Source organism: Zonotrichia leucophrys, chromosome 1 (genome assembly GCF_028769735.1).
Source record: "Zonotrichia leucophrys gambelii isolate GWCS_2022_RI chromosome 1, RI_Zleu_2.0, whole genome shotgun sequence".
Lineage (NCBI taxonomy): Eukaryota > Metazoa > Chordata > Aves > Passeriformes > Passerellidae > Zonotrichia > Zonotrichia leucophrys.
Window position 1 is genome coordinate 93,956,279 of NC_088169.1, and position 26,805 is coordinate 93,983,083.

Below are 26,805 nucleotides of genomic sequence, written 5' to 3' on the forward strand. Positions count from 1 at the left end.
AGAGAAACCATCAACAACCAAACACTGCTCAAAAAAGCTCCTCTGTAACTCCTGTGCCTAAAAAGAGTCAGGAGCATCCCCCACATTCACCGAAGAAGAGCAGAGGTGAAGAACAGCTGGAGTAGCTCAGCCAGCAGAACACATTCACAGAATCTTTGCCCTCTTGCTCCCAAGGTGTCTCTGACATTTCAGAGCACAGCTGAACTTGAGCTACCAACAGGAGCCCACCATGCACACAGCAGCTGGGCCAGCCGTGTCACAGGGCCACTCCAGGGACAGTCCCTTGGTGTGTCCCTGGCCAGCTCCTCAGAACGCTGCTTCAAACACCAGCCATCAAAGCAGCTGAGCCACTGCCAAAAACTTACATCCTAATTATCTCTGTGCAGCTGCCAGACTCCTCCAGGATCCACCACCTTTTTTCATCTACTCCGTTAAAATCCTCCCATGTATCCACAACCTAAGGGAATAAGTAAGTCTCTAAGGGAATAAGTCATTTCCAAACACTTCAAGATTTCCAATGTTCTTGCACTGTTTCACATACCTGACGTGTTATTTTGAATACAAGCACCTTAAAAATCACGCTGACAACACAAGCATTTCTCTAAGCTTATTTCCCATTCAGCGGCAAACACATTTTCAGTTGTCATATGTATTTCATCCTAAAATGTACCCATGAGTTATTGTTATGACACTAATTGAAAATCAAAAATTAAAGGTTCTAAATCTTTCTAATAAAAAGGAAGTTTCTTCCTTCCCATTTGTCTGATTACTGCACACAATTCATGAGCAATGAACAAGGCTCTGCAGTTGTTTGAAGTGCTACATAACACAGTCACATAAATAAGATGGTCCCAATGACTTGTATATTAAAAGTAAAGCTCAAATCATGCCTCTAAAACAAGCTGCTACATCACCTGACTTCTGGATGCTTAACTGTGCCATCACTATCACTGCTAGAAGTGCTTAATAATTGCATGTCTAAGTGAAGTCTAATAGAAGTCCAAGCTATTATGAGAAAAGCAAAAACACAGTTTTGTGATTTTTGTACTTATGGGCAGAAACTCAACACATCACTGCTCTCTTTTTCTTTGCCTTACTTCCAATTTTTCCCTACAGACTCCCCTGGACTATGGGCACCATGTGCCACAGCTGTATCCAGCTACAGCTATGTCAATGGACTCAGCTCATTTGAGCTGTCACAGGGAACTGCATTTGAGCTGTCCTGTCCTTAATGCGAGCAGTACCTGTGAGTTACAAACACTTCTGTGCCTGTGAATGTTGATCCCCATGAAATTGAAGCCTTCCAACTCTTTAAAGCCCCTGCTGCTGGTAAATTGGAGCGAAATCGGCTGGAGAGCTACAATTAGCAGACAGAGAAGGAATATACAGACACGTCCATCAGACTTCCTTACTTCGGAGATCAAGCTTACTACACGGGAAACGTTAGCCACGAGTGACCGAATTCTAAGCAAGAAAGCTGTCCCTGGAGGCACAGCATCCCCTGAGCCCGTGGGGATCCCATCCCGTGGGGGTGGCACTCGACACGAGCACCCCGCCGCCATGCACGGAGCGGGAAGGGGCCGGGATGCGGGAAGGTGCCCGGGCTAAGAGAAGGTGCCCGGGCGAAGTGAAGGTGCCCGGCTGCGGCGCAGCGCCCGCCTCTCGCTGCCTGCCGAGCGAACTCCCCGATCGGCGGCTCACGCTCGATTGTCTCGCAGCGCGCAGACCGCAAAGCGATGGAACCACGCCGCTCCCCAAGCCCTCGCCGCTCTCCAAGCCCCCGCCGCTGTTCCCCCGACTTTCCCCCAGCCCAGCCCCGGCCCGCAGCCGCTCCACTCCGGGCAGCGGAGCCCGGGCACCGCCACCGCGCCGCGCCCGCACCGCCACGGGCCGCCCGCGCTCTGCAGCTGCGCCCCGGCCCGTCCCGACCCCGCAGCCGCTGCCCGGGCCGGGCCGGGCACACCGGGGCCGGACAAAGGGGCACCGGCCCCACCGGCATCCCGGGCGAGCGCGGCCCCGGCCCAGCGCGACGCCCCGGCCCCGCTGCCGCGGCCGCTCCGGGTCCCTCTCCTCCCGCTGCCGCTCCCGTCCCCGGTCCCCGGCCGGCACTCACGGTCGGGCCGGGCGCGCTGCGCGGCGGCCCCAGCGCCGGGACCATCCTCCGGCGGGCGGACACCCCGCGCCAGCCCCGCCGCCGCCTCCGCGCCGCTGCCCGCCCGCGCAGCCCACCCTGCTGCTCGCGCCGCAGCCAATCACCGCGCGCGGGGCCAGCCCTCGCGGCCAATCAACAAGCGCCGAGCCGGAGGGGGCGTCGCTCGCCCTCAACTGGGCGGGGCGAAGCGGGCGCGGGCCAATGGGCGCCACAAACATTGGCGGCGCGGGCCAATCAGAGGGCAGGGAGGCAGAGACTGGCGTCAACAAGGTAAGGTGGCCGAAACAGGAACCGGCGGGGAGCGGCGTCCCGGGCGGCCAATGAGCGCAGCGGGAAGAGGCGCGCGGAGGGGCGGGCGGCAGCGCTTAAAGGGGCCGCGCCCGCGCCGGGACAGGAAAGGTTGCGGCGTTGGGTCGGTGATGAGCGGCACCGCCGGCAGCGGGAAAGGAAAAGGACCGCGTGTGAGAAAGCGCCGTGCGTTATTTTGTGCGTGTTGCTGTCAGATGAACAATCCCGTCCTGCCAGGGTGAGTGACCCGAGCGCTGCCCTTGGCCGAGCGCAGCCGCGGGCTGTGAGAGCCCTGAGCAGCGCAGAGCAGCGTTCGTGCCCCGAGCTGCTGCCCCGCGCCGTCGGCACTCAGCGATCCGCGACGGAGCGGCGAGCGGAGATAATGGCTGGCTAAAGGTTTGCTACATGGAGCTGTCCACGAGGAGCCAACCACGTCCTGTGACTGTTCTGTGTCATGAGTGATGCTTTAATGGACACTTTTTCTTAACTTTGTCACATGCACTGCTCATGTTTAGCTCCGGGAAGAAGGCACTCCATCCATCTTCCTCATGAGTTAAATCAGAGTTTAGGAAATGAGGGACTGTGGGTCATTAACAACGCCCCACGACCTCACATTTTGCATCCTGCCAATGCCTAATTCAGCTATCATCCATGATAAGGCAGATTCCCAGTTCCAGCTCAACTGCTTCCCTGAGAAAGCGTCTTGTATCCATATGCCTTCGTACAACATAATAGAGCAGGGACAAGTTTCTGAAGCGGTGTCCAAGAACTCTGCTGCTGCTGAAATGAGTCATAGCAGCAATCAGATGTTCAATAACCCAAAGCATTTTGTTTTGAATAGCTGCCACTTGCAAAATAACCTCGCAGCTGACATTAAGCATAAAGCCCGTTTGTGAGCTGTGAAGAAAATTGAGGCCCAAGCTGTTTTTGCAGAGGAATTCTAACATTACTATAAATACCAGCCTGAAAGTGTAAAGCCGAAATGTAAATGCACTTTTTTGCTTTTCATCATCTTTGGTTCTGATATGACACAACCAAACTGGAAGACGAGTGAAATCTGAAATGCCACTGCTCCATCAATTTATTCCAATATAAACTGAGGGGGGAGGTTTCTCTTCTAAAGGGTAGTGTGCTTTTTTTTGGTGAAGATTTTCACTAAATAGGCACCCCCACCCAAAGCAGCAAAACCAAGTTTACCTTCTGACACAAGAAGGTTGTGATGTAGTGCTTGAGTTCACAAGCGGTCAATACCAGTACAGGGTTAAATATCTGAAATACTGCAGCAAGAATCCAGCAGCAGGCAAAAATCTGCAGCTGAATATCACACACAACAGGAACGTACCTGTTTCTCTTGGAGAATATAAATTTACAATTATATGGCAAGATGGTTAAAAAAAATGAAGAGCTTGCAAGGAAAGCTTTACTTTGGATAGATGATTTGATATTCTTTTGACAAGTCAAGAAGTTTTTGCAGCTTTATTTAAGATAGTCTTAATCAAGAACTTTGCAGGTTTTTTGAACTTTTTTTTATTATTTAAATTCTTGGCTGTAGTGCAAGTTTGGGTTCAATAATTAGTAAGCAGTACTGGCCTAAGTCTGTACGATGTGATCCAGCAGCTGAGAGGCAATCAGAACACAGGTCAGTGCATCTTTCCCAGTGCAGGAGTTTCTTGGACTATGGGTCATGTACATTCAAGGGAGTGAAAGAAAGCTGGCAACTCAGCAGTTTAGAGAGCTTCAGCTGGTGGTGCCACAATGCCTTCGGGCAGAATGGCAGCAAAGCTGAATGCTTTTACAGTGTTAAAGCACTGAGGAGGAGGGAAGGAGGCAGAATGAAAAGAGAGGGTTAGAGTAACCATTCCATTATCTGTTTGAATTGATGCCTCTTTAGGGGCAAGAGAAAAGAACACAAGGCAGGACATTTGTCTCTGACAAAGCATCTGGATTAGATGGGCTGAATAGATTTAGAAAACCCCTATGGAAAGGAAAGTAACACTGCCAGAAACAGATGACAATGCTCATCTGACAAGATTGGTTCGGTAGATTCTCAAAAAGACTTCACATAAGAGGTTTTGGACAGGGATTTTTTAAAGTAATCCAAGATACTGCAGGATTAGAAGATAATGTCCTCACAGGAACAGAGAACTGATGAAAAGACAGAACAATCCCAGTGTTCCACGCGAAGTGAATGACTGACCACTCACTCGATCCTGGTGTGGTAACTGTTCTTGAAGTAGTTGTACCAGTAACAAATCAGAGACAACAGCACATCTGAGTGATTACAGAGGTGCCATAAATACCCAAGTTCTGAATGCAGTGAGGGGAATGGGAGTGCCTGTAGAACCAGCACAGCTTTGGGAAAGCACAACACAAATGATCAGGAGTACCTGTTAGTTTCCCTGTAAAGGGCAACTCAGTTATCTGGTGTTGAACAGATGGATGAGGAAGGAGAAGAAACACAAAACAATAAAAGCCGGATGGTTTGGAGAACAGCTGCAGCAGTTTAAGTACAGCAAAGGTTTTCCAGCCTCTACAGCTGCTGGTGAGGCTGGAGTGATGAAGGTTGCACTTCTGGTAGCAGTTCACTTCCAGCTGTGCCTTCCAGGCCCTCCAGCAGAGGTCGGGGAAGACAGCTGGAAGCAGCCACTCAAGATTACAGACAAGTTTCAGAGCCTGAGCTTTGCTTTTGCACTGTTATTCTTATGAATGCAGCAACTCCATCTATTGATAAAGCAGTTTCCAGAGGAACTTATTTAAGTGAATACAATACAATGTACAAATTTAGGGAAACTCTTATTTTCCTCCAGAACCTGGGCCAGAGTGCAACTTCATCACTTCAAAAATGGCACTTCAAAGCAGAAGAGGAGCCTGGTGAAATTACAGACAAAAAATGGCTTTAACAGAAGAGACTGGAGTTGTTAAGAAGAGAGATGAGTTTTACTTAAATACCTTTCTGAGAAAAGTCAGTGCTGGATGTTAAGACCAGTCACTTTTACAAATATGGATCATAGTTTTTCAAAGGCTGTGGTCAAGATTTGCAATGACTAGCAGCTAATTTGAATACTTTAAACTTTTTAACCTATAAAGCCCAAACCAGAGTTCTTGACATCTGGTCTGTTTGTTTCCAAACTGCTCAATCAAAAATATTCCAGAACAGTTCTTCTTGCTCTCCTCCCTCCTACCCCACAAGACAGGACTTCTGAGGAAAGGCTCGTAACTTCAGGGAAAACAAACAGACCTCACTCTGCACAGTTGTCAGACACCCTAGGCATTCATCCCAGCAGCCCAACACACAGTTCATGTTAGAAATCTTCTGAGTTACACAGTTTATGAAACATCTGAGGAATAGTCTATATCTGATTTCTGAAGGAAACAGCTGGACAGCAAAAAAATGCACACGACAAGTTGTAAATGACATAACTCAAATAGTGCACGTTTATTCTGAACGGTATTTCTAAAGAGTTTGAGAAAAACAAAAACATGCTCCTGATGTACAACAAGGGCAATGATATAGATTAAAAATGGACCATCTTATTGTAAAGAATTTGCTCCCCCTGCAACTTAACTTGTAACATTGAGAATGCATCTGTAAACTGCATACAGCATACCTTTCACTAAATCCTAACTCAAGAGAGCAGGGGTGGTCTTAGTCAAATTAATCAGGAAGCAGTTGCAGATTCAAAAGAAACATCCAAGTCAGCAAACACTTTACAAAACACAGACATTGTGCATAGCAGCTGACCCTGGATTACAACATGGGGGAGAATAAAACAATTTGGAGGATCAAATTTTTACTAGACACAGGGCACCATCAAGATTTAACTAAATAGCATGTAAGTTTGTTTCAATTGTAACAGTATGTCATATTTAGTTGGCAGGTTTAACCATTAGCTGCATCATGTAAACTCAGCCAGTTTCTGTATACACTAAATACATTCTTCCCCCTTACCCCTCCCAAAAATGAGGGATCTCTCTTCTGGATGATTCTTTTTCTCCTGTACCATGGTTTCCTCAAGTAGGAGTCTTTTTGTAGGTAATATCTTCATACTTGAACCGATGTGTGACAAAGCCAGTTGCAGAGATTCAGGAGTAATTTGTATGTACACAATTTACACTCTAAAGCTCTTAGTTGCATACTTTTTCTTGCTAGATCTTCATCCAGAACAGGAGGTGCTGGTGGTTTTTTTTCCCCCCACTGAAACTCCCAACTTCGCAAAAATTGAGTTGTTCACAAGCTGTTATTTTCAAACTAGAAGGATGTCCTCCTGCAGCAACAACCAAAGTAACTGAAGTTCTCTGCAGTAAGCCCATACTTCACACAATTTCAGTGTCTCCAGGTAACAGCACTAAAATACAGCACTCTCCTCCCTCACTCAACACAACTGGTAGACTAATAAAATACAACTGTTTGTCATCCAGAACTACTGACCTTCACTTGCCCTTACCCATGTACAGGGAACACAGTTTCCTTAAGATTCAGATTAAACCTTGTATTCAAGATTCAACAACTGTTTTCCAGGATTAATAGCCTGGGAAAAAGGAGTCTTAGATTTATTCTCTCTTCCGCCTCCTACAAAACATTTTGTTAGAAGTTACAATGAGGCAGGTCTGCTGTGGAATAGGAGCTTTAAGAATTGTTCTCATGGATACATTCATAGAATGATGGCAGCCCAAAGCAAAAAGAGACAGAAACAAAGGTTAATCCAAGTAAGTTCAGACATCAGACTTGTACTTTGAAACCTGAAGAATAACTGTCTGTGAAACACACTGATTTGTGGAAGCCTACGACAACAGCAAATCCTAAGAGTTCATATCCCCACACCCATCTACCCAACCCAAACACTTACCACTTAGTTCTAGAAGAATGAAGAGCACTTTGCTTGGCACCAGAGGCAGCTATGGTCTGAGTTACAGCTGTGCTGCACCAACACCTTCAAATACAATACTATCTCTCTCTCCCTCCACATACTTCTCTTGGTTTGGTCTACAGATGGCCAGGGAAACTATGTTGGCATATGACAAGACAATTGTGCTTCGATACATCCCCTTCTAGAAAGATGCCGGGCTGCCGACATAACCACCACGAGCAGGCCCTAGCTGTACTGAAAATGAGCTTTTGTCAGAACTAGGCTGCCTCTGGCCACGGGAACCGTTTGCATCTCTCCAGCCAGAGTCTGCCACCACGTGTTGCGAACGCAGGTGCTCGGGCCATGCAGATGGGCTGGCGTTGGCCACCTGCCCATCTCCAGGACTCCATTAGTGCAAACTCAGCAAAATAAGCAGCCGTTTTCCAGCACAGGTCTGTCAAGATGCACTCACACAAATGCTACACCCCTCTGTCAAAGAAGGAGTAACTGTGTAGCAGCTGGTATAGTCATCCCTGGGGTATCAAAGACCACCGGATGTGCAGCGAGGGGTGCCATCCCTTGCCTCACCACAATTCCCATTTTGGAATCCTTGGTTTCCAAGTCACCCTCTAAGGACTGGACAGCACCTACTAACCAGATGTATGCTGCAATGCACACTACAGGTTGGAGGCTTTCAGAGCGGAAGAATTCAAGATGCAGATCTAAACTTGAAAAAACAAACAGGAAAAGAATACAGTTCAGCATCTACATGGGGGATGGGGCAGGTTGGTGTTGTCTCAGCTCAGTGCACTTTCCCAGATGCTTGGAGAAGAGTCCAAGCTCAAGCTGGTATTTATATTGGCATACATAAAATTGCTGGCAACAGTGCCTAGAAAGGAGCACTGGTATTCACGCAAACAAAGCATGAAAGGATGCAAAGCAGAGCTTAGTACAGTTTACTGTAGCCTCAAAGTTACAGTACTAGGAAGAAGCCAGCCAGCCTATTTTCCAAACCCATAAAATGCTCTAATATACGCTGCTTTCTCCGGTGCTCCACCAACACCCTCTCACCAGAGGAGAACTGCATTATTACTACTCAACAGGGGAAGGGGAAAATAATCTTCAAAGGAGCAAAACCACGCAGTTCTTCACCACCTCCTCCCAAAGGAGCTCATAAACACAGCAAGTCAAGCCAATCCCAAGCAAATCCAGGAGACCCTGCAAAGCTATGTGATTAAGGTCAGATTCATGTCTGCCTTCTTAGCCTTGCTGCCTGGTTTCCTCAACCCTTACATGTGTCACCACAGATTCAGTAGCTGTAACAAAGTCATCTGGAGACAGGTGCTTGCTTTATGTCATCAAAGCTGGTAAGGTGGTCACAGTCACTTTTTCCATCCCAACAACACAGATAAACTAACTCTCAATGAGCCCTGCAGAATTTCACCCATTTTAAAAGCAAGGGTGTTGCCTCAGGATCTGTATTTTTACAAGGTTATTCTTGCCAACACCAGATCTAGCTCTTGCTCTGGCAAAAGTCTGCTGGGAGTTGGGTAAATGAAAATAAGAAAAAACAAAGACCACTCTAAATCCTCCTCTCAGTCAGTTAAGAAGTGTAGCACCAGCTTGGGTGAGGAGTATTTTAAAAAAAGCATCCAAAAAGATCAGCCCAGGCAGAGTGAAAAGGTATGGAAAAGAAGCCCACCCTTCTCAGCAAAAGATGGAGGAAAAAGCCATACTCAAAAATATTGGGAAGAACTAAATATACTTTTTTGAGGTGGGGGAATTAAAGGAAAAATGGGAAGTACTGAAGTAACATTCAAAGGTTGGGGGACAGTAAAGTACCCTGTAGGTTATAAAAAACACAATAATGTAGGAGTTCAAAGGACAAGATATTGCTTTGCCTTTTCCCCCCCATTGGGTTTACATTCTGCTTACTGAAAGAATAATTCTGAAGGAAACTTGTCATCAGGATAACCTGCTCAAGCCCTCCACACCTCAAACTTAAAAGAGATCTGCACACCTTTTCCCACCCCAACAAAAAAAAAAAAAAAACAAACCAAAAAATCAGCCCCCCTGCCCTCAAAAAAACAAAAAACACCAGAAAGGAGAGCTCAAAAAAAAAAAATCCAAAACCAACCAAAACCCAACCCCAAACATGATTGGACAATCCTTGGAAGAAGCATTACATTTTGCTGGAGAGAGGTCAAGGAAAAAAAAAATAAGATGAAGGGGTGGAGTTAAAACAAAAATCCATAACAAAACAAAAATCCAACCAACCAACCAAAAAAAAAAAAAAAAAAAAAGAAAAGAAAAAAAAAGAGGCCTCTCTTTCCTTATTTGGCGACAAGCAAGTGCAAGAAAGTGTCCGCTGGGGTTTTGTTCAGTTGTCGTTCTTTTGCACATCTGCGTTCTGGCCAAGACAAGGGGCTTTGAGGTTTTTCTGCAGCACGTGCGCGTCTGCCGGCTCTATCCTCTTGTAGTAGTTCTTCTTCGTCTCAATGATCTCAAAGCCAAACTTTCTGTAGAAGTCAATTGCAGACTCGTTGCTGATCTGCACATGCCTGGGACAGAACATAGAGAGATGGGGGTCAGTAATCTGCCTCTAGACTCAGAATGGTCAAAGACAAGAAAAGCAGCTAGATAGATAGAGACAGGAACAGCGGTGTAAATCCAAGACTGGAAATGTTCATCTTCCCAATTCAATTCTGGGCTAACACTCAGCTCCTGGATGGCCCATGGTTGTCAGCAGTAGTAAAGGTTTCCCCTCAGTAAAACTCTTTCAAGGAACACAAAATAGCAGAGAGACTCTGAAGCATTATTACTTCAGTAATTTCAATTTTTCTTCATCTTATTAAAGCAATATGGCAGATATTCAGTGGAAATATTTAACAGTTTCACTATAAAGCCAACTTTAACCTGCTGTGGTAACCCTTTGCAGATGACCAGAGGAGTTGTCTCAGGGATGACCAACACACTGTAACATACAACTGGCAATAGTGTTTGATATTCTTTTAACACCTTGCTCTACTCTAAACACTCCTCTCTCCTCACAAAAAGCTGTAATACAAAGAAGTCCTATGGATTTACAAAGTCCTTTTCTCTTGTATTTACTTCCCCTAGAGTTTTACATATTTTGCTAGTGTGTTTCAAGGCCTCCAAAACAAACAGCCATCAGCTCTTTATCCTGAGTGATTAGGACATTTATTTGCACAAGTTTCATTTAAAAAAAAAACAAAAAAAACCCCAACCAAACAAAAAAAAAAAAAAAAAAAAAAAAAAAAAAAAAAAAAAAACCCAAAAAAACCAAAAACCAAAAAACCTGAAAAAACCAAAAAGAAAAAAAAAAGAAAAAAAAAGAGAAAAAAAAAATAAAAATGTTTCTATCAATAAAAGGCATTCATTAAACACTTCCAAAATTCAGTGGACACTGCACAACTTAATTAATCACTTTGTCATGACAACACACTGCATAACCATAGAACCAAAGTAACTGTGGAAGCAACAGCAGAATAAAACAAAAGATCTTAGTGTTAAGCCCAATAAGTACCAAAAAGCTATAAGGGAACGTTATTGTAATGACAAATTTAGGCAGTGATATCAAATTTGATGCTAAACTGCATAATATGTTCAAATAGAAAATGTACAAGCAATAGGCATAGTAATAAAATCAATGGGCCACTAAAAGAACTTTAGTCCAATTTTGGGGGCTATTTATTGTCATGCCATAATCCTTGGCCTTGGAACTATAAAGAAGGATTATGAAGGATTTGGGGTTTTTTTCGTATTAAAACCAGCAAACAGTTCCTTCACTGTGCACACAGTAAGATGCAAAAGCAAAAAGGACAGCCCCTGTCCCATTACACAGGCATCTCAGAGAGTTTTACCACTTCTCCTGAGGCAGGAGAGCAGGAGGGAATATGAGCCAAAGGCAACTTTACTCAGACACCTCTTTGAAGCACGTTCCTCTTACAAAGGTGGCACAAAGCAACAGCAGCAGAGGATGTGCAAGAGTCCACACCTCCATGGCAGAAGTGGACTGAGTTTGAGGAGAAAGTCACTCCATTTACAGCAATATCAGTGTATGAAACACTCCTCACACAGCATCTTCCACAGGCCTGGCAAGTATCCAGGGTGCAGTTCTGTGGCAGTGTAAGTCCATCCAGGCTGTACCTGCTGTGGGGCTGTCCCCAGCAGTGCATTGTGCTTGCACTGGTGTGATGGCCAAGGCAGTGACAGACAAGGAGGAGTTGGCTCAGAGAAGCATCAGGCCAAGAACTGCCATCAAACCAAACTCACTTGCTCACCGCACAGACACCAATGCACACCAAAAAGCACAACTGTGAAACCAGCAGCAAAGGACAAGCACAGTTTTGGCATGTATGGATTTCAGACTCTTTCCACGGGGACTGCTGGTACTGCCCTCTACTCCAGTGCTTGTTCTCTTGCCTGCATCATGCCAAGTGCTTACACAGATTTTAAAAATAACCAAAACTAAGCACAAGAAAACCACCCCCAAAACCACACTAGAAGAAAAAAAACCAACACCCAGAAAACAGTTTCCCCAGTTGGGTCAGGGCACTGATCTAGTTTATTGTGTTGCTGCACAAAGAGCTGACTGGCAGTGTGCAAGAATGGGAACAGCAGTTGGGCCTTACTACTGAATGGAGTAAACTTTCAGTGCTTGCAAACATCTCTAATATTCCAGAGTGCTGCACCACAGAGTGCTGTCATAAAAGACAGAAAGCAAATGCATCAAAACTGTATTTAAGACTTGCAGTATTTTCCATTCTGAAGATGACCTTATATAATAAAAATAAAATCTTTTTTAAAAAAATTTTTTTTTGGTCTTACAGTGTAATTTTGCTCTAGAACATAATTCTGTAACTAAACTACTTTCAAATTCAGCAAATCTGCAGAACCCTTTCTAAATCAAGCAGCTTTTGGTTTTCTCAGCATTACACAACAAACCCAGAACATGACCCCTGGCTTTCCTGCTATGTTCCATAACCCCACAAAAATACACACTAAACCCACACTTGGATCTCCATCCCTTTGCTCCCATATCTATCTTTGTCGTCTCTCAAAAAACACATGAGTATAACTCATTTACTTACAGATAGATGTTGTCAAAAGTGCCATCTTTTTCACAGATGTTTAAGACATGATTCAACATTTTAGTTCCTGCCAAAAGATAAAGAGATACTTAAGAAAACTAGAAGGGCATAATTTGGTCTGTACTTAGCTAGGTGCTTCCTTGAGGAGAGACAGGTTGACTGTAGGTAGACTAAAATGATAAAGTGTGAAAACTAGGAAAGGCAAATAAAACATGATGTGTAAATATTTCATTCTGTCTCTTATTGCTCATAAACCTTAATTCATTATTTCTTTGAAGAGGAAATAAAAATCACAACAAACCAGAAGCATATGTAAAAATCAGCTTATTTTAATACTAGTTTCAAGGTCTCAAACTCAGCTCAAAATACAGCCAAAATATTGTATAAAGCAGTGAGGGCACTGGTAAGCTTTTCTACTAAACACCTAGTAAAACAATTTAAAATAAAGTTACCTTTTTATTCCAGTTTGTCAAGGCAAAGAGGTTACTATAGGTCTTGATTAAGCTGTCCTATGGGTTTGCAATGTGGAACAAAGAACTAAATGCAATATAGACAAAAAGTAGGTGCTACCCCTGAGCAGAAATAATCAGTAGTGATAAAGACAAAATAAATATAAAGCTCCTATATTTAGAAGAGTGAATTTAGAAGAGAGAAGCCAATGAAGGAATGTTGTGTTCTACTTACATATGACTTGCATACTGGCCACATATCTCTGACATATTTCATCTCTCTCTGCAACAATTTTCCCATCCATAGAAGCAGAGTATTTACATCACAGTATGATAATATGATTAAGATTAAAGTAACCTGAAATCCTGAATTAAAAATTTCTACAAAAGGTTCATTTCTGAAAGGCAGGGAAGAATGAACACATGATAAATCATACTCTTTCCCCCAAGACCCTTCCAAAGAAATCAGCAGTAACTTGGTGAAAGGTCTGAAAGAGCATTTACAAAGCTGGACAGCAACGTGGTTTCTTTGATGCCTCAGACACAAAAGAAGACCCCTCTTTACCTATTCCTAGCCTTCGGTAGGGTGCCAGGCATCCAAGTGTCATGATGTACAGTCTCTTCTGGTTCTGGGAGTGATCCACCCTACAGCACACTGCTCCCACTGCAATATCATTGAAATAGGCTGCCAGGGAGGGAAACAAAGGATTAGCAGAAACAAGGCTCAAACTATACATACAGCTCCTTCATATGCACCCTGGATCTTTCTCCCTCCCCTCTTGTTAATTCTCCTACCCAGATAAAATAACATACATTGTGGATTCACACTTGGAATGAAGTAACTAGTGCTGTTTTGACACACTAGTTGTGTCAACACTTTTGATGAGTGGTTGCTCATCACTGTTCACACCAACCAGCAATGGCATCAGGGTAAGCTGCAATGCAAAACTGCTGTCCTCTGGAACAGAAAACATGCCTATTCCCAGTGGATGTAATCTAGTCAGAACACAGACCCTCTGTGGCTTCTCTGAGGCTCTTAAACAGTTATTTTTCATGATGTAAAACAACTAAATAGAAGGAGCTGCTATTTAAAACCATTATGGATAGCAATGCTGACCACTTCTGCCACCACAGCCCACAATTACTGGCAAGAACATTTGTACCTAGTTTGGCAAGTTCGCCAACCTCCAGTACATCCTTGTAGAACTTGTCATTGTAGCTGACAGGAAAAATGACCTGGTTTAGCCTCTTCAGCTGCTTAATGTTGTGTGGCGTCACATCTCCCAGCTCGATCCGGCTACTGGAACAAATCAAAACATGCTTAACATCTGACATACTGCAACATTTTTAACGACACCAAGATCAATCACTTTGCTTATCCTTAGAGAATTGTTCCATCTAACAGTCAGCTCAATACATATTTGAACTGCCACATCCAACCCATGCACTCAAGTCTTATGCTGGTGGCTGATTTAAGTCCCAAATCTAGTGTCAGTTCTGTACAGTCAGAAGTTTCTCAGGCCATACTAAACACCAATGTACCATAGTATATGTGTGGTTTTACTGAGTGGGAGACAGGAGAACATGGATCTCTACAGAAGTATTAGCTTTAACATTATCCCACTCATTTGCCTTCTGATCATCAAGGTCACAAAAAAAAAAAAAAATTAAAACCCCAGTGAAAATATGGGAGGAACAGGAAGCTAGAACAGAGACCAAGGAAATGAAGTCCTTATCCATGCTTCAAAGACAACCTCAATTTTACCACCTCTCAATATAAAGCCTGTGCTTAGACAAAGTCATTACTAGACATCTTTCTCTAAAAACCAACAGTATTGTGTGCAACAAATATATGAAGCCTGCTAATATGCAACTGTGCTCTTCTCAAGGTGATATCTGCATCTACTTTGATCATCACTGAAATCTTTCTTCCTACTGAGAGCAGAACCACAACCTTAAAATACACTGAATTATACTGAGAAGAAACAGACCAAGCTTCTCTCTTTTCTAAGACTAACTTCCTGACAGAAAAACTTGCACACAGAAGAAAATAACATTCAAAAAAAGAAAAAATAAATTTAAAAAGAAAGAGATTAGTTACCCTTGGGTGAGGGCAAGCAGTTTTAACAATGATTGCAAGAATGAAAAATAAAAACACCAAGATAATAAAAATCTTTTCCCAAATGATCACCAGAATATACAGAAAGCCATTGCACATGGAATTAGAAAAGCACACAATTCCAGGTTCATATCAGCCCTGTTTTACTGAATAGATATGGGCAGCCAGATTGTTTTCTGCCCAAATAGCTGTAAAGACACTGCTTGCTCTCAAGATTCCTTTCTTCATGTATGGCCAGTTGCACAAGTCCCTTTGAGAATTATATTCCAACACAGTGCAAGTGCCAGGCTAATAAGGATGATGTTCTCACACTACAGAAGCACTCCCAGGGTAAACAAGCACGCAATCAAAGTTATGAGATGGTGGAGAAACTGTAGCACTTGTTTTATGCCCAGCTTGGCACAACTGCCCAGCCTAGCACAGCAGGGATTCTTCAGGCTCACAGGAGGCAAGTTCTGACCCCAGCCAGCAGGGCTGCTGCCTTTTCCTCACAAAGAGTGGGAGTAAAACTGTGGCATGTGGGATCTTGGGTATCTTTGTGTCCGTGAGAGAGTTTTGCTGGAGTAAGAGTAATCTCCTACTAGGAGGGGAAAGAAGCCTGAAGAGTCCCTTTTGCTGCAGTCTGCATGAGAGCAGAAACCAAAGGGAGCAGGTCTCAACTACCCAGCTAGGTCAGATGAGCTGCAGGAGGTCAGCAAGGGAGGAGACAAACCTCACATTCACACTCAGCTACTGAAAGCCTAGACTGCTGCTCCAAATAACACAATATTAACCTTGGTGATACAAAAAGTAGTTCCAAGCTTCAGTAGATGAGCAATGCTAGCATGATAAACCCACAACAAAGCTGCTATACACCAGGTCTCCTTTAGAGCAAAAATCCCTGACACAGACCATCATAAAGTAGTGTTTTCTAATATTATTGAAAGATTAATTAGTTACTAATCAAACAAGCCAGGCATTAAAAGACAGCCACTATGAAATATTTATGACAACAATGCAACAAGACAAAAATATATTACCACAGGCAGCCAGGACAAGATGGCTAAGAAAGGAAACATGGCCAGAAAATGGATCTTCACCAAGAAGGTTTTAGACAGAGAACAAATAAATAAATAAATGCAGAAGCAGAGTCTAAGGCTGGCAGCTGCTGAGCCAAGACATCACCTCTGAGGCTGGCAACAGGCCAGAGAAATGAGCTCTGTTAGTAGATGGCTAAAAGGCACTTGCTGACACATTTCCTCAAGCCCCTGGACTCCCCCCTCTATCTCTCACCACTTGCCACATTCCATGCTGCCTCCTGCCATCTCCCACTGCTTGTCTCCTATGCTCTGTCACTATCTGGTTTGTCCTTGCAAGAACTGCACCAGGGACAGTATCTTACCCTGGAGAATAATATGAAAGAGGTTTGAGAAACACTGCAGGAAGCATAAATCAATACCCTAAACATATCTATGTACTCAAACTATAAATTACTTTCATGTATAACACTAGCTGATAAAATCAGCAGCACATCTATTATGCACAAAACCATTTAATACGTAAATTAAGTAAGACCATGGAAAGGAAGACCCACATTATGAGAATTCATCATTTTGCCTGAGGATGGTGTGGCCAAAGTGCCACTGGGGCCTTGAGTAAAATAATGGGAAAGCTGACACTGCTGCCAAAAGCAGCAGTCCCCAAGCCACTCATTTCCATCCTCTTGCTGGCACAAATGTTTGTGCATCAATGTAGTGAACCAACACCAATTAAAACTAACCTGGACAAAAAAAGGAAAGTTTGATTTTAACCCACATCAGTCCCCTGACTGTGTTCATCACACAAGTCCTCTGCCAGAATAAAGAAGAGAAAAAAAAGTTTCCATAGGCAGAACTAATTGGTTCGTGAGCGGAAGTGCCAGCCCACCTCAGTTTAAACTGGAAGTACTGTGCAAGAGGAGCACAGGGATGCAGATTATCCAGTACCTCTGTGAAACAGTTTACAGATATTGTGCTACACTTCATCATCCATAGAACAACATGTACTTTGAAAAACTACTCCAAGTACTTGTACAGAGCACTCAAAATTATCATTCCCTTATTTTCACCAAAGCAAAGCAAGTATCTTTGTGGGCTCTTTTTTGTTGTTGCTTGTTTTGAACAGCAGTTTACAACTACACCTGGTTCTTCATGTGCAGTCTCAGCCAAATCAGGAACTTAAGCAAGTTTACTGTGTCAGCTAAGGTCTGACTAGGCCAGTCCTGTGATGCCACCTTAGGAAAAGGTGTACCTTCTTGTCCTCTGCTGTTGCAAAGAAAAAAATTAAATTAATCAGGTCAAATTATCATATGAGAGAACAAAGATGTGTAAAGAACCTGATGTGCCCAGAAGAGACATGCCCTCCCATAACAAATTATTCAACTCTATAATGCCACTAATATTCCTAAGAAGATCCACACTTACTACTGGTATCCCATGGAAGATGCAATAGCCAACTGTACTCCATCTTAGATGTCAAAGCCCCTGGGACAAGCCAGTCACCCCATTCCAAGCAATTGTTTTTACCACAGAGGAATGAGGGACTCCTGGCTTATCAGGTCAGGCCTCTTACTACTGCAGTGTTCTACAAATCCATACTGTCCTCAATGAAACACCAGCCTTCTGAAGCCACTTAAACATCTTCCACTGTAAGGCTGCTCCCATGCTAGCATTATTCTCAGTTATTCCAGTACCTCTCTGCTGCCTAGAGATTATGAGGACCATTGTACAGGCCTTTTCAGAGAATTATCATGATCTCTTCATACCTTTCTTCTAACTAAAGCCAAGCTCCTGGAATTCTCCTGTAAAGCTGGCTCTTAATTCCTAGTATTGTCATACTAGCTCTTCCTTACATTCCTTCTGATTAAAGTTGGTTTTCCTTAAACATGGCTAACCAAAACCAATTACAGCAGCCCAAACAATATTGTCCTGTCCAATAGCACCAAGTTTTTCCTGCCACTACTGGAAGCATTCTCCTGACATATCCTAGGACTACATTTTCATGAGAAACATTCAGTGCTTTTCACGGCTGCTACACTCCATGACTTGGTCACTGGGGGAAAAACCACGTGGAGAATTCACTAGTGAAGGGAATGAGCTGCTGGTGCATAGGCTGCTGTCTGTTCAAAGTGCACAGCAACACTGCCCAGCGATGTGAGAGCGGAAGTGAAGAGGGATCCACCAAATCTGAACACAAGTGTGACTTCAGAGAGGTGACAGGCACCACTTCCTGAAACTGGATGCATGCCCAGAACATTGGCATTATCACTCCTGCTCTTGCATGCCAGTGTCCTAAGATCCTCCAGGCTCTGGCCAGAAAAAGCCTCACACATTTTGTAGGACCAAATGCAATCCAGTTAGTCCAGCTGCAGTTGCATTGCTCTGCCTGCAGCTTACAGTGCTGTGATTTGAACAGTCTATTTTTCCTACAATGCCTTACATTGATACTGCTGGAAATAACACAGGCTACATGAGACATTAGTGTTATTCACGTTCAGACTGCCTTTTGCTGCTCAACATATACCAAAGGAGAACTGCTATACAGAATGACAGCTCAAGAGGCAGCCAATTTCCAGCTCAACAGGAAACACAAATTCACTCCCTGGGAATAACAAGTGCCCAACACTAGTTTAGAACCAACATCAGGGAGAAAAAGCGAATTTCAAGTTTCTTAATGCTGTAAGAATCTCAGTCTCATTCAACTTTAAATAGTGCAAGTCTCTCCCCAGAGGGCTGTGCCTGACTGAAACAGATCTCCGTGTAACTGATAGCTGGGCTCGAGCTTATTGAAGGCATCTGGCAGGCTAAATTTAGCAGAGCTGTATCTGAAACTTGCAAAACTTACTGAGGAGTAAGTCAGGAGAGGCAGCACTGAGAAATGGGCCCTAACAAATTAAGAGGACTTCAGAAAAGGTTTGTCACCTGCTAAGAGGCCAGCTAGCTTTATTGCTTCTATTTTGGCATCCAAGTCAAAGCAGGAGTCTAGACAGGATAATCCGCTCATAAAATCAAAGCAAACCAGAACTATGAAGGCTATAGACCTGAAGGCTCTCCTCAGATTCTACTCCAAGGCCAAATGAACCTCTTCTAGTGTTCTGAGGTCGTTGGGAATTTTATGGGGTTTTTTTGTTTGCTTTGTTTTTGCTGAGGATTTTTTTTTTAATGGATGAGCTGTCTCGCTACACACACACAAGTTAGTGTAGTTCTTGTGGGCAGACCAGTATGTTTTCAATTATCCCAAAGATCTGTGGGCTGCATATCTACTCTGCTTTGCTTGTCAGAAAACCAGAAGGATAAGAACAAACCTAGCATGCAGAAAGCCTGACCAATTTGCTCTGAGACCCCTGATCTTCTTTAGTCCTGCTCACTACTGTTGCATGACACCTGATACCCTGCTGGACGTTACCCCCAGTTCTGGCCTGCAGAAGAGCACAATGATGTACAATAGAACACAAAGCAATTTTAGAATCAGAATTAACAGAAGACTTCATTCAAGACTTGCAAGAATACTAGATGTCACTGTGAACAGGCTTCATGCATCACAATTCCCCGAGACATACATCAGACCCTTGCTGATTCTCCCTTCAGCATTAAGGAAAAAAAATACAAAGCACATTACAGTCAAGTTTCTTCATTATATCTGGATATTGTATAATTGACTCTGCTTCAACCTAGAAAACCTGACCACGTACAAAAGACTGGCCAGTCTTCACATGTAAGAAGCAAAGTTATGCTATAATAGCCTCACAGTTTTTCCAGCTGAAACATGTCCTACCTAGGTCTCAAATCTTCAAGTGAAAAATAAACTGTCCCAAGAAAATGAAAAGCTATCCTATTCTGTAGATGGATACAAAGAGCATGAATCACTATGCCCAGCTCACAGAATTTTCAAACTCTAAAATGGACAAAAATAAATGTAGCTGGTCTAGAACAGAAAAGCAGACACACATACATCACTTACCTGTCCATAAAATTCTGCATCTCACAAGGTTAAGGCCAAAATATTGATTCAGCCTATCCCAGCTACATCAGTACCAGGTGAAAGAGGAAACAACTTGTCTGCCATCATACAGCAGATAAAGGGCTGCCACAAACCCCAACTCTTCGCTGCTGCTCTAAAGCAAGCTCACAAGAACATTGATTTTTATCCATGACTGCTAAACAGAAGTACTTCACTATTTTGAAATAGCTTCCCTCAAAATTAGTTTTGTGCCTCCACTGACTATATCCTGAGACACCTTACAGATTACTGCCCCTTTCCACACCCTCAATGTCCCCAGATCTAATAATTATAACCTTACTTGCCTCCCAGAAGATCATGAGCCTTTGCTAATTAGTGTTCATGAAGTACCTGATGATCATCAGGTAAGAACAGAGGCTTACCTTCAAATTCAAAATAGAAGTGATGCTTACAAAGCACCTTATTTACATAAATTCATCTTGAGGGCACTTCTTGTACATACACACGTAACAAACTACCTAACTGACACACCAGGACAAAATTTTTCTGCTTCACACAAACTATTTCTATAGGTCACTGAAAATGCATTTCTTTACAAATGCCTTTGTCCATTAGAACAGCGGGGGGGAAAAAAAGTCAGTTCATTATTGGTTTCCTACCTATACTTTGGATTTCAGTCCCAGAGTTGGGTTTTGCAAGGTGCTCAAATCACACATTGTATTAATAACATACTGTGAAAAATTAACTGAAAGTGCTCTCAATTTCATGTGTCTACCTTAAAAACACTTCTAAGGCAACAATCATTTCCCTCCCCCCATCCTTTTCCTAATTTTCACTAAGAATTAATTGTTCTCAAATAAAATTTTGTGCCAAAGATCAAAAAACAAATAAATCTCCTTTAACTGCAATCTTCAACTTAATTTGTGATTTTTGCCAACAGCTCCAAGTGCCACGTAGAGAAAACTTTCACAAGCCTTCAGCTGCTGCCCGGGTCTCATCCCATACTCTCAACAGAACATAAATACAATGTTCAGATGGTGGAAATCAATTTTTTTCAGGGTTAGAGATTCTAGTCTGCTATGAGCCAAAAATCACATGGAGCCTGGAAAGGAACAGGGAGAAGGAAGGCCAAGTGAGCTCAGGAAGTACTTAATGCATGAAGATCTTACTATGAAGTACAGTATTTTCAATAAATTAAAGATAGAAATACTCTGCCCCCAGGAAAATTCAAATATCTTAATCTTAGTCGCCTGGTGACAGTGTTGTGGAAATGGTTTTGGCTCTATTTTCAATAAAGCCTAAGGCATAATTTCCTTTTTATAATGAATTCATTCAATATGCTTTGACACAAATACACAATTACCCCATTTCAGTGCTGTGCTTCTCTGCTCTCAGGTCCTCAAGGCCAAGAGTCCCCATATAACCAGGTTCTCTTCTGTGCACAGACTCTCTCTTACCCTGGCTTCCCTGCCTCAAACTCCCTCCTGACCAACTTCTGCTGCCTTACAACAACTCCCACATGGGTCACTTCTTCCCTTTCTCTTTTCCAGACAGCAGCAGAAAGTAATCCTGGCATTGCTGCCTCACTTAGAGCAGGAGTGATGCAAGGAAGTACTGCACTTCTCTCTTATCAATTCCCAAACAAATATAAAGCTCCAACTTTTCATGTTCTTTCCTCTTCTGGATAAAAATATCTACAGCCTTCTCAGATTGTTGGTCTGAACATGTGTAATGCTTGCCAAATGGGCAGGCTCTTCAAGTTCTGAACGATTTCCACTTGGATTTAAGTATTTTTCTGGCTCAACCACCACCCATTATTCCCCATTTTAAAAGAGATTTAGTACAGCAAAGGAGGATGCATAATTTCTTGTCCTCAGGAGATGGCAGCAGAGTCTGAGGCATTTGGTGATTAACTAATGTTACCACATTTTTCATAGAACTGTCCCAAACTACCAAGCTACATCTACATGCAGAAAGAACCAAATGGTCCAACAGTACTCAAAACACAAGACTGGGCTCTAAAGTGCTTCAGTAAAATGGCTACAACTCTGCTACCTTCCTACCCTCCCAATCCTTCCTACTTCGTGGAATGTCTTAATCTGGTTAAGGAATTAAACTCAGAGTGGTCAGAGTTATAAATCAGGTTAAAGTACCTATAATAAACTGCACTGAGTTTTTTATAAACTCATTTAGAAGCTGTTAAGCCATTTGTAAGCTTGCATATAAGCAAGGCTTTTACTTTCATTTCCATGAAAATAAATGCAGACTTTAGCTCATACTTGGACATTTCTAGGTTCAGCAAAAGCCTAAAAATAAAGTGATTTTCAAGCTCAATTACCTTTTTTTGTCCTGACTCCAGTGCATATGACCATTCAGCAGTTTTCTCATAAACTTGGAACTTCCTCCCATATATGTTAAGCTTAGCACTGTGCCGAGCAAACGGAAACAATTCAGCAGCTCTGCAGACTCTGTCATACTAACTCAGGAGAGAAAAATCCCTCCCTGTTCTCCTCAGAAACATGATCATCCTCAGGACCTTGAAAGGTTTGCTCCTTGAATCCAGGCAAAACAAGCAGAGGTATCAGAGCTTACCAAAATGGCTCCCCACACTCCAGACACAATATAGTTATTTTTCTGTTATGTTTAGCACTCCCCAGCTGTGATGTCCTCCAAAGGCAGCCGGAGCAGCACAAGCTGCAGAGTCTCAGGGTTAGAAGTTCTCTGAGGCAGCAGGTCCCTGTTGTGTAGGATGCAGCCTGCAGGACTCTTCCACAGCAAGTCAGGAGGATCCTGAGGAACTCCAAAACCTGACACTTAGCTGCAAACACAACAAAACTGAGAGGCAATCTCCTAGGAGCGTTTCACCCAAAAGCAGTTAGTGCACACCTCTTTCTAAGGCTGGTTTAACACACAGCACTCTACTTACTCCCTGTTTCAGTTTTCCACCACATGACTCAAGATGTGCTGCTGCATGACAATCTCCCAGATGTTTCCCATCAAAACTGGAGAGGGATTTGGTCAATGTGAAACAATAACACATGCACAGGATCACAGGCACTGGGCCCTGCTTGTAACACGCCCTACTGGCCCCTTGTATGTGACAATGCTGTCACAGAGCAGGTACATGCACGCAATGGAGCACGCAGCTCCTGCAATAGCTTCATGCAACGTGATTTTTAGGGAAGGCCATCAGGGAAAGGCTGCATGCCTTACTTTCATAGGTTTCATCTGAAATGAAACAAGTCAGAAATGCACCCTGACTTTAAGACATCAAATGTCACAAACGGCAATCAGCATATGCTCAAGAATCAATGCAAGACTTTCAGTTTTCTCTCCTGAAAACCAGCAGCATAGCAACTGCAATGAAAACACAAAACCACTGAGCAACAATTGAATCAACACCATGAAAACAGCAAAATGCAGGGAGTATTATTTACATCTGCTCTATACAAACAGCCAGATTACTACAGACAGTGGAACCTAAGTCTCTTCCTCTGGTATTTTTCCTCATGCAAACACAGTTCTAAAATAAATTTTCAAATTCAAAAACTAACAATAATTACATATAATAAATATAAACATACATTAATCTCTAGAGAATTACAAGGTTCACTAACAAAACAATGAATTACCTAAGTTTTTCAAGTCACATTTAAGGAAAAAAGGGAAACATAATAAGATTCTATTAAAATCATTCAGAAGGTGAGAATAGAGTGAACACAAAGCCAAGTCTCACAAAACCAAGTGAAAGCCAATAGCAGTTCCCAGTTGAGAAGATGATGTTTAAGTCATCAAATTAGAGAAAATCCACAAAATTGTAAGCAGCAAGAAAGCACAAAAATCTTCTGCTACATCTGAAACCAGAGGGCCCAGGTAGGTCACCCAACCTCAAACACCCTGATGACATAGACACTACAACCTGCTATGCATTATTAACACACATCTATGTGCTATTTCAAATTCAGAGAGCTAAGAAAGAAGGCTGCAACACATACATTGACTACACAGACTTTTAGATGTGAAATTTCATGCCAATGAACTGGATAGTTTCTTTTTTAATTCTTTCTCTGCCAAAGTAGACTCTTCATAATGACAGCTGATTAAACATCAGCTGCTCCAAGCGCTTCCAAAATCATCTCTGCATTTTGTGGTGTGGGTTACAATGCAGTGCATACATTCCCAGAAAAAACAGTCAGATGGAGTCAGTTTGTTCAGAAGGACTTGTCCACAATTTTGGATTCAATACTGAAGACAGACCAGATCCCTTCAAGCTTATCAGTTTCTGTATGCTGAGAGCTGAAGCTTTAGATCTATTTTTAGACCTATCCTTTGACAGTACTTGTACTTTAGGGATCTTCACCGATCTTTGTAACTTAAAAAACAATTTGGATTTGTTCCCAAGTACCCCTGTGTAATTTATACATTCCTTTTGAACTATTCTCTAGTCCTTTGAGTCTCATTGTATTTAAATTGGGTTATTTTTCAATTTGAGCTCTGCTGGCATATTTGCCTCCATCTGAATTTTGAGAGAACACCTGGATTCAATATGAGAATCTGCACAGGAATATGAATTTATTCTGCACCAGAACTTGCTGTGTGGTGCTAACAGTGTTTTGGCAAGACAGGAATATGCTGCTCTTCAAAGAGATGAAAGAGTACCAGAAGAGCAGAAATACCAAGTACAGAACCCAAAGCAGTAAGCCCTGAAGTTGAACCAGAAATAAAGCTGCCTGTAAGTAAAAGTAAAGTGACAGAAATAAAGTTTGGTGCTCTGGAAGCAGAACAGTGGTATGCAGGTTTTTTATCCATAGCCTTTTAGTCTAAAAAAAAGTTAAAAGAAGTAAAAAAGCCCATGAAATGAGAACTCCTGCTCAGTGCAAGCAGAGCCAGGCTCAGTTTCCCGGGAGCACCGAGCAGGGCAGAGAGCTCTGGCCGTGCCCTGCCAAGCCCTCCCCACAGCCGGGCACGCCTGGGCCGCTCTCCCCCTCACTCACCCAGGTCCCAGTAACCCATCCCACCACTGACACACCACCAAAGCACGGCTGAGCTGCAGCAAACAGCACAGCGGTCAACAGAGGATAAAAGGAAACCCAGTTCTGTCGGAGCGCTGCGGAACAGCGATCCTGCCACCTCATCCCGGCTGATCCGTGCTGCGGCTCCTCCCGCACGCCCCGCCGTCCTCGGTACACCGGGACCAAGAGTGGCGGTGTCCCATTGCATGTAGGGTGCTGCAGGTGGATAAAGGGTTGTCCAATATCCCAAACACACCTATCTCACGTCAGCTGAGAGTTTGTTTATTTGCAATCGTCCCTGAACCTCTTTCTACAGACACCTGCCAGCCCCTCAGGATGCCTGAAGCTGCTTACAAGCCGTAAGAACCAGCTAAGAGTGTGTTATCAAGCAGTCTTGTATGACCTCACCCCTCTTGCTAATAATCTAAACCCCTTACCATTTCTTAGTAAAAGCTTAAGTGATTCAGCTTCCATTCACCCTGCCTTAAGCCGCCAAACTGGAATAATAATACCCATCATTGCATAACACCAGTTCCAAGGGGACTGGTTTAATGCTCTTTTGAGAATCAGCTGGGGAAAGCTTCCCCTGTGACTGTGAAGAAACTGAGGCACAGAACTGGAACAAGCACGTTTTGTGGAGCACAAGTGATGCTGAAATTAATAAACATTAGGTGGTTTAGCCAACATTGAAAAACCTGTCCCAAAGTGACCTGGACAAGGTCAGGCAGGTCATCTGACAGCAAAGCACGACTGAGAGTGTAAAGGCCTCCAGTCTCCTGTACAAAAACGGCACCTCTGTGCCCCCACTGAGAGGGAAATCAGTGTTTTCAGCCACACAGATTTGAAATCTCTAGTTTTCAAATCTGGGAGGGAAAAGCGACGCCAGACCCAGAGCAGCGGGCGTGCTACAGAAACATGGCACAGAGCACAGTTCATTTGTCATCCATCCACGCTGTACAGGCTCCACGTAGCAATTAAAGACTTAAAAAACCAACAAAACTGCTAAGAGGATGTTGCACACAATAGCCCTGCAAAACCACACATATCCGCGGCGGGCAGCTTTTTCGCACACAGTGAGCGGCGCTTCTTCGCTGCCGCCAGACGAGGACTAGGCAGGGCCGGCAGCATCCCCACCCGCCGTGCAGCCCGCCGGACCCGGCAGGGCGGGATCCCCCGAGCACGAGGAGCCGCCGCGTCCCGCCCGCTCCAGCGCGGGGCTCCGTGCGGAGACTCCGCGCTCCGGCGGCGCCGCGGTGGTGACGGCGCGGGAGCTCCGCGGGCAGCTCCGGCTCAGCCCGAAGGGCGCCAGCGGCGGCAGCGCCGGCTGCTCTCGCCCATAGGGGCTCCCCGCCGCGGGCCCCGTCCCAGCAACACCGCCCGAGCTCAGAGGCGGCGGCGCCGCTCGGCCCCCTCCGCCTCCCGCCCGCCGCGCCGCCCGGGCCCGCCCCGCTCGCAGCTCCCCTCCCGGGAGGGCCCGGCCCGGCCCGAGCCCCGCACTCACCCCTTCATGGCGCGTCCGCGGCCTGCCCGCCGTCCGCACTGCCTGCGTCCGGGGCCCGGCGGTGCGGGTGTGGCTCCGGCCTCCCCGTGCTCAGCGCGGGCAGCTCAGTCTCCTCCTGATCCCGCTCCTGGTCCCGATCTTAATCCCGCTCCCGCTCCCGCTCCACATGGGCCTCCTCCGCCCCGCCCCGCCCCGTGACCCCTCACCTCACGCCGCGCGCGCGCCCCCGCCCCGCCCGCCATGACCCGCCCGCCCCGCCCCGCCCCTCCCGCGCGCCCCCGCCGCGCACGCGCCGCGCCCCGCGGGGCGGGGGAGGACGGGGAGGCCCCGAGCATCTCGGGGGCGG

At 44.5% G+C, this 26,805-nt stretch overlaps 2 protein-coding genes across 4 annotated transcripts in view; both read right to left on the reverse strand.

Moving 5' to 3' along the window:
* Positions 1-2,188, reverse strand: part of USF3 (upstream transcription factor family member 3) — a 35,022-nt gene extending 32,834 nt beyond the window's left edge. Inside the window, exon 1 of the mRNA XM_064722870.1 lies at positions 2,114-2,188. Coding sequence (XP_064578940.1) covers positions 2,114-2,158 — 45 coding nt within the window. The 5' untranslated portion in view covers positions 2,159-2,188. The remainder of the gene's footprint in view (positions 1-2,113) is intronic.
* Positions 2,189-5,852: 3,664 nt separating this feature from the next.
* NAA50 (N-alpha-acetyltransferase 50, NatE catalytic subunit) lies at positions 5,853-26,670 on the reverse strand. 3 transcript variants are annotated; one of them, XM_064722901.1, is made up of 5 exons: positions 26,460-26,670; positions 14,014-14,147; positions 13,416-13,535; positions 12,402-12,468; positions 5,853-9,848 (listed from the first exon to the last, which is right to left on the reverse strand). In XM_064722901.1, the coding sequence occupies exons 1-5, from the start codon at positions 26,465-26,467 to the stop codon at positions 9,668-9,670; spliced, it is 510 nt and encodes a 169-aa protein (XP_064578971.1). In that variant the 5' UTR covers positions 26,468-26,670; the 3' UTR covers positions 5,853-9,667. The 3 variants fall into 3 exon arrangements, with proteins under 3 accessions (XP_064578971.1, XP_064578963.1, XP_064578953.1); XM_064722893.1 differs by having other exon boundaries at positions 14,014-14,150; XM_064722883.1 differs by lacking the exon at positions 26,460-26,670 and having other exon boundaries at positions 14,014-14,377.
* Between the last annotated feature and the right edge of the window lie 135 nt (positions 26,671-26,805).

What these genes read in the sequence shown, in the direction of transcription:
- NAA50 (XM_064722883.1), bottom strand. Translation starts at nt 14,185, where the DNA reads ATGTCAGATGTTAAGCATGTTTTGATTTGTTCCAGTAGCCGGATCGAG. An exon ending in TGGCGAACTTGCCAAACTAG is followed by an intron (nt 13,536 to 14,013) that starts GTACAAATGTTC and finishes CCTCCCTGGCAG; the next exon opens with CCTATTTCAATGATATTGCA. An exon ending in CTACCGAAGGCTAGGAATAG is followed by an intron (nt 12,469 to 13,415) that starts GTAAAGAGGGGT and finishes ATCTTTTGGCAG; the next exon opens with GAACTAAAATGTTGAATCAT.